At 41.8% G+C, this 7,631-nt stretch overlaps 1 protein-coding gene across 1 annotated transcript; it reads left to right on the plus strand.

The window, feature by feature from the left end:
- The first annotated feature begins 349 nt into the window (after positions 1 to 349).
- LOC124673857 (uncharacterized Rho GTPase-activating protein At5g61530-like) lies at positions 350 to 5,434 on the plus strand. The gene is made up of 10 exons (XM_047209898.1): positions 350 to 529; positions 1,059 to 1,129; positions 1,335 to 1,579; positions 2,108 to 2,170; positions 2,263 to 2,281; positions 2,500 to 2,598; positions 2,686 to 2,763; positions 2,854 to 3,098; positions 3,978 to 4,134; positions 4,976 to 5,434. The coding sequence occupies exons 2-10, from the start codon at positions 1,069 to 1,071 to the stop codon at positions 5,116 to 5,118; spliced, it is 1,110 nt and encodes a 369-aa protein (XP_047065854.1). The 5' UTR covers positions 350 to 529; positions 1,059 to 1,068; the 3' UTR covers positions 5,119 to 5,434.
- Positions 5,435 to 7,631: the final 2,197 nt, after the last annotated feature.

Here is a 7,631-nt window from a genome sequence, read left to right on the forward strand (position 1 = left end):
AATTATGGGAGAACTTTCGTCGGTATCTACAGGTCTATGGTTCGCTATCTATCTTTGGTCGCCTTGTAAGAAGTACAAGATTGTGTTCTGGAAGAAGAAAGAAATTGAAGACCTTGAAGATTTGTTACTATCTTTTAGACTTTATTTTGTTATCATTGAAGTCAGTTCATGTATCTCTACCATGTACTATTTATTGCTATGAATATATGTGGTATTGATTGTCAAAAAAAAAAAAAAAAAAGTACAGTAGAGAGAAGCGTCACTTTCACAGCCGTCATCCAGCGCTTGATGGGTGGGAATGGGAAACTGGGAATGGGATAGGCACGACGGAACTGCGGAAACCCAATACCGTTATCGCCTCCGCCATTGACTCCCTCCCATCTCTCCTCCCCCTCTAGCCCAGCCTAGAATCCAAAAAATCGTCTCAAATACTGTAGTTTTCATTTCATCTCGGCGGCCTAGTCCTCTCGCTGTCTCTCTCTCGCCGCCCGTCGTCCTCCTCCTCGACTCGATTCGATTCGGAAGACAGGTACGGGTTCCCAACCATTTCTCGATGCAGGGAGGGCCGGCGGATTGGTTCGATTTTACGGCGCCGCAAGTTCGCACGCACCTCCTCTACCCCGCCTTCTGTTTGCCCCTGTTTGATCCACGACTTTTTTCTGTTTTGGGGGGTACGGCGGCGCTTGATTCATCCTCGGATCGCTCGCTCTTGGATCACTAGCTTCTCGTCGCCGTGGACTCGGTCTGCGTTAGGTTTTTACACTTGCTAGTCGCCGCTAGTCCTGCAGGAGGGAGGGAGGGCGTCCTCGAAATTATTGATCTAATCTGCGATTAGTTTACTTTGGACCTTGTCTGGGGCTTGGGGTGAGGGGCTAACGGTTATTTGAAGGTTTCGATATTTGTCGTTTCTAATTTTAGAGTATGTTGCTGAATAATCTGTTTGCTGCCATGCCAAGCAGTCCAGCCAGGCGATTGCTTCAGATTTGCGCGTCCCTGCTCTTGGTATATACCTTCCGTGCACGGTGGTTTTCCCCTGATTCGTACCTTCTGTTATGCAGGGTGGTGGTGATGCCGCTTGTGGAATCCCCTCAGTGGCGCCGGAAGGCCACCGATTTCTTCTCCTCATCCAGTACGTGCAGCACTAACACTCTCCTCGTTCGCTGCTGTTCTCATGCCTACTTATCTCCAACTGGCATGGCATATATATAGGAAGAAACTGTGTTTGTGTGCACTTCTGGATTACTTGGCAGAGAACCATATTTGTGTTCTATTTATTTATATGTGAATTCCCCTTTCGGCTCTGAATGCTGGCTGTGGATGTTTCGGGGGTGCAGGCTTCAAGCTGAAGCAGGCAGGGCAGTCTGCGGGGGACAACATAGCTGATGTTGCTGGGAAGGTCGGATCCGTGGTGAAGAGCCGGTGGGCCATCTTCCAGGATGCTAGGCAGCGGCCGCCGCCACCAGGCGATACCGTGCAGGAGCGCTTCATCTCTGCTGCTGCCAACACTGGGGTGATTCTCAGGAAGGGCATTTCAGAAACTAAGGAGAAGGTTGCAGTGGGAAAGGTCAAAGTTGAAGAGGTATATGATATGAGCCTTGGGGCAAAATTTGCTTCCAGTTTTTCTTTTTCACTTGTAGCTTAACTTGTTCCACCATGAATACATAATTTATACCTTTGTCACAGTTTTTATTTGCTTAACTTGTTCCACCATGAATACAGAATTTATACTTTGATTACAGCTTTGTAACCTACTGCTCTTTAGATCAAGGCCCATTTACCCGAAATAACTATCAGTAAGTAGTTCATGTATGATGCCGCCAGTAAGAATATCTCATAAATATGCTGCATCATTACCAGCCAAAACTTGAAATAGTTTTACAGCTTGATTATTGACATCCTAAGATGCAGTTAGGAGGTATTTGTTTGTATTTGCGCCATAGCTTGTATTCCAGGGAGTCTTCAGACCATTATTAATACTATTAACAATATAACCTTAGATCACATGTTCGAGTTCTATCTTTGCATGCTTGCTATGATTCCTTGTGTTACAAAAAAGTGGCTTCATGAGACTGAGTTTGGTGGTTCTGTTCTCTGTGCTTCCTTGTAGGCTGCTAAAAAAACTGCGGACAAAAGCAAAACTATTTTGAACAACATTGAACGCTGGCAGAAGGTTTGTGGTTCAACTTATGTTACTTTGCAATACGAGATCCCTTCGTTGGGGTAGGATGCTGATTCTTAGTTTCTTCTGATTCCTTTTCACAGGGAGTTGCCAGTACCGATGGTGAGTTTACAGTTGGAATGTATTTCTGTCATGGTTCTTAACACAACTAAAATGTCTTGTATCATACTGGAAATTCTGCAACCGTCAACACCGGGATGTAGCTACATCATAATCTTATTTTGACAAATTGATTTGTGTTATTTACTTCTATCTACTGATGATCAGTTGTTTGGTTTGAACTCGTTGATTGTCAATAATATTTCCTTGTAAGCTTGCAGTCTTTGGTGTTCCTATTGAAGCCACCGTACAACGAGAGCAATCTGGCAAAGCTGTGCCCCTGATACTGGTGAAGTGTGCAGACTACCTGGTTATATCAGGTGAAATCCATGAAAATACATAGATGTTGGTCCCTTACTAGTTACTACGTATTGTTCCAGATCTGATGTCTGAAACTATCTGGTTAGGCTTGAGTAATGAGAACTTGTTCAAATCCGAAGGTGACAGAAAAGTTCTTCAGCAACTAGTTTCACTTTACAATGAGGGTAAGGCTACCCTTTTCACTTGACTCATATTTGAATTTAGGTTTCGTAGTCATCGTTTCATTATTAAGAGTCTTGTGATGTTGCTTGCAGATTCGGGTGCATCTTTGCCTGATGGTGTAAGCCCTATTGATGTAGCTGCACTGGTCAAGTGTTACCTTGCCAGCATCCCTGAGCCGCTTACTACATTTGCTCTGTATGATGAGCTTAGGGATGCAAGAGTTAGCATTGATGATCTAAAGAACATACTGAAGAAGCTTCCAAATGTGAACTACATGACACTAGAATTTGTTACGGCATTGCTACTGAGAGTAAGCCGTAAATCAGCACTTAATAAGGTATGTCTCATCCCTTATTTTGGTACTTAATTCCCTGCATAATTTTTGTGAGTTCGTTCTCTTTCGGTTCTTGGGCACTGAAAAAACTGGAACTAAAAATTGTAGAGCTCAGTTTAGTGTAGACTGTAGAGCTGTAGACCTATGAACATGATTACGGCCATTCAAGCAACACTTCGGGAAACACCTTTAATTCCACCAAGGAAGGACTAATTTCTCCCTGAGATTATTTCTGCCTTGTGTACTTCATAACTTAAGCATTTAACTCACGGCATGTACACCAGTTGCAATTCTGAGAAGACGTCAATTGGACCAGCCAACTCTTGGTTCATGGTGCTAGTTTATTTGGTTTCCTGCAGTAACAACTGCATTAACGGCTCGATCCTATTGTAATTATTTTAAAGGAACACTCAAATCAGCATGAACCGTCTGTAATTCTGAGAAGAATGCACTGGACACTTTTTCCATTAATCACTAGTTCTTGTTGAGTTATCCACGGGACCAGCTGCTGATTTTAACCTTCTTATCACAAATAAGCTATCATTTCATGTTTAGATACCACATGTCTTCAGTGGTCCTTGCTGGGAAAATTCATTTGCATGTATCTGCTTACCTGTCTTGACAGCAGCACACGGAACTGAGTTTGCTACATAATCTTTGCACTTCCGTCTGGATTGATAGGCCACACTGTAAAACTTTCCATGGTTAGGTTCTTCATAATTTAGTAATTTTTGTAGTATAAAGTACTAGTGAAATTAGGCGGTTTATTCCTAGTTATGGAATTGATCTCTTTTGTTTTCGTCCCTCAAGGTGATGTATCAAGTTTAATATAAATTTTTGCATCCATTGGAGGGTTTGACCAAATTCTGTTACCAAATGCAGATGGACTCTCGTACCCTTGCTGTGGAGTTCACGCCTTTGATCATGTGGCAGCAAGGGGATTCTGGAACAGATATGCGGAATCATCTCAGATTCACACTAAAACCACCTCCGAAAATCGTGGATACAACATCAAATACCTCTACATGGGACCTGCTAGGTACGCAAATCCACTTCCAATTTATTTACAAAGAATCCAGGAACTTTTGTAGCCTTAAATGCGAGTCTAGCTCCAGGTGGGAGTAATTAGGTGTATTATTGACTCATTTTATGAAAGAAAGATGCTTGATGCCCTATATTAGGTTGTCAAGTTATTGTGAATGCTAGCTTTCCAGTATGAGTCGATAACTGAGCTTGTGCAACTGCTTAGAAAGTTGCACCATGAATGAGGTTTCAACTTTGTCCAAAAGCCGAAGCGTGCATTTAGCCGCCCATCTGTAAACTGCCAAGTCATGACCGTAAATGAGGGATCAGCTTAATCTAGAGGCTGATGCATGTAAGTGGGAGTATAGCCAACCCACCTGTAAACTTGAGGGGTCAACTTAGTTAGAAAACTGATAAAGAAATGTGAATATAGCTGCCTGTCTTGTTTACTACTTTTACATTTCATGAACTAAGAGATCCCCCCCCCCCAGAGACTTCTGGTGACACATATGCCTGAGCTGACCAGACTATAGCTGCCTCATTCATGGTGATAGATAGGGTTGCTATGATGCATGTTTTGATCCTACATTTGAGCTACTGGTTGGGGAAGAGATAGGGAGGATGTATGCTGGAAGAGATAGGGATGGTGTTATTGGAGAGGGAGGCCAGATGTTGTGGTAGTGAGATAGGTTTGCAGTGGATGGTCTAATCTGGAGTCTGTTGTGAGCAGAGGGGATAAATTATACTCCCATCTCTTTTCGAAGAAGTTTTCGCAAGCCAATTAAGCTCGCCACTTCTTTCACTTTTATTTATTTATTTAGTACTAATTCAAACACCTTGCGCTTATATGATTGCAGATGAGGATGATGTGGATGCTTCCTCGCAAATTCCCTTGGATGACGCTTCACCCCCAGACTACAGTGCCATTGAGGTCATCCAGTGCCTGATTGAGCACCACAATCCCATATTCACCGACGCAAACGAGACTGTATGGAGGTGACCTGGCCCGGCGTCTCCTCTTTAGGTTTATATGGTGTTTAGCTCGTGCTCTGTACAAGTTCCAGGTAGGAGTATGATGTGGAGTGCCGCGCATAATTCTCAGGGTCAAGCATTTTGGTCCAAACTTTATGTTGGGAGTAAAAATAGGAACTGTATATACGCTAGAATTAATTCTCCACATGACAGAGTTGCCCTGTGGCTTTGTCCGTCAATAATGTAGCATCATTATTCTTGTGCTGTATGTCGCTAGTACTTTGGGATGTTGACAGATTGCTGGATGCGACGTTATCCTTAATGCATTTGCCGAATTCAGCTGAGGCAGGTAGGTGTACCATTTACTGTGCGTTACCTTGGCAAATAAGTGCATTATCGGATGAACTCACATGCTGTTGTCTTCAGTAAGATTTAGCGTAGGCAGCAAAGTGGTAGTAGATGTGTATACCAAAAAAGGTGCATGCATACGAGTATAGACCGTGGAAGTATCGTGGGCATGAACGCTCCTTCGTCCTTGCAAAGTAGGTGTCCTAAGGAGGCGGTGTTTCGGCTCACAAAAACCATTTAAAAATATTCAAAAAATTAAGAATTTTTCTTTTCTTGAGAATGTGCATGTATGTGTCTTTTACATGTCCTCAAATATTTCGTGAAGAAATAACATTTGTGCTATTCTATGAAAAAAAAGACAAAATTGTCATTTTTACACAAGTCGCAAAAATATCTTTTTTTTTCAAGGAACTTTATATACACACATAGAATATGAAGATGTACAACCGGGATTTTTTCCTTTTTATGTACACTTAAAGTTTAGTTTATCACAGTACGTGCATCTAGTCCTATGAGCCAAAGCGGGGCCATGTCAGCAATGCCGGAGGTTGGTTGAGACGTGGCAGGTAAAGTGGGCGAGGACCATGGATCGACGTGGTGATAAGCAGGGGCGAAGCTCCCCTTAGAGCAAGGCAAGGAAGCCGTCCTACCTTGATTTTTGGTGCATACATTTAGATGCACATGTTTTTTCTGAATATTTTGAGTAGTCATGCATCGAAAATAAAACAGACTCTGTGTGAGAAAGTTATGCTTATTTTAGTGAATATTGTGTAACATAGACTCACATTCTAGGTTCAATGTAAATAACAATGATTCTATATTTCTATTATAGATATTTATCATGAATCATAGTATATGCAGGATAATTTTGTGATATTCATTATTCAAACGTGTAGAATCAAAAATTTAGAGATTTCTTGATATTTGAAAGACACATCATGATTTAATCAAAGACATTATCACCTCATTGAGATCTGAATTGGAAGGGTTTCTTGGTGAAAAAGATCATTAAGACCTAGTTGCTCACGAGGAATATTTAAAAGTTTTAATCGATAAAGTTATTCTTTTTACAAAAAAATAAAGCTTTGGCAGGTGGCATTATTGTTATGTTTTTGGGTTCTACGTATATCAAATATGTCTTTGTTTTTATCGTACCAAGTTATTTAGTTAGAATCATATATGACGTTCATGTCTTACGACTATTTTGGTATTTGCATCTTTTTTTTTAGTTTGCCCTACTGAAAGGACATGGATGTCGCCTGGGGGGGGGGGGGTGAATAGGCGGTTTAAAACTTTTACGAATATGGCTTAACAAATGTGGAATAAAACTAGCGTTTAATTTGGCAAGCACAAAACCTATATAACTAGAGTTCACCTATGTGCACCAACAACTTATGCTAAGCAATTCAAGCAACTATGTGATACCAAGATATATAACTTCAAGCACGAAGGCTATCATAAAGTAAAGTGCATAAGTAAAGAGCTCGGGTATAGGAATGATCGAAGTGACACGGAGACAATGATGTATCCCGAAGTTCACACTCTTGCGAGTGCTACTCTCCATTGGAGCGGTGTGGGGGACAAGTCACTCCAAAAGCACGAAGGCCGCCGTATTCTCCTCGAGAATTCCCACCAAAAGGGATATCCTCGATCCACTATGGAACCTTAGGGTGGTCACCGAACCCGCACAAAGCTTGGGGCTATCTCCACAACTTAATTGAAGGCTCCCAATAAATCGCCACAAAGGTCTTGCCCTTGAAGAATCTCCATAACTTAATTGGAGTCCCCAAGAATACCACAAAGACCACAAAAACCACTAAGCCGTCTAGGGTCTAAAGACCTAAGAGGAACAAACTCCGGGAACAAGCTCCCGAAAAGCATATCTCATGAACTTTCACCTCCACGTATCACCACGGAGAAATCAAACCGATGCACCAAATGCAATGACAAGAACACCACAAAGATGCCCAAATCATTCACTCTCAAATTCCAACAAAACTACTAAAGCTAATTGGGGGAATAAGAGAGAAAAGAACAAAATAAGAAAAGAAACACCAAATTTCTCTCCAAGATCTAGATCTAGTGATTCCCTCACAATGAGGGGGATTTGATTGGTGCAAATGTAAATCTAGATCTCCTCTCTCTTTTCCTCAAATATGAGCAAGAATCATGGAAGGATTGATGGAGGGGATA

The sequence above is a fragment of the Lolium rigidum genome, chromosome 7, assembly GCF_022539505.1.
Source record: "Lolium rigidum isolate FL_2022 chromosome 7, APGP_CSIRO_Lrig_0.1, whole genome shotgun sequence".
Taxonomy (NCBI): Eukaryota; Viridiplantae; Streptophyta; class Magnoliopsida; order Poales; family Poaceae; genus Lolium; species Lolium rigidum.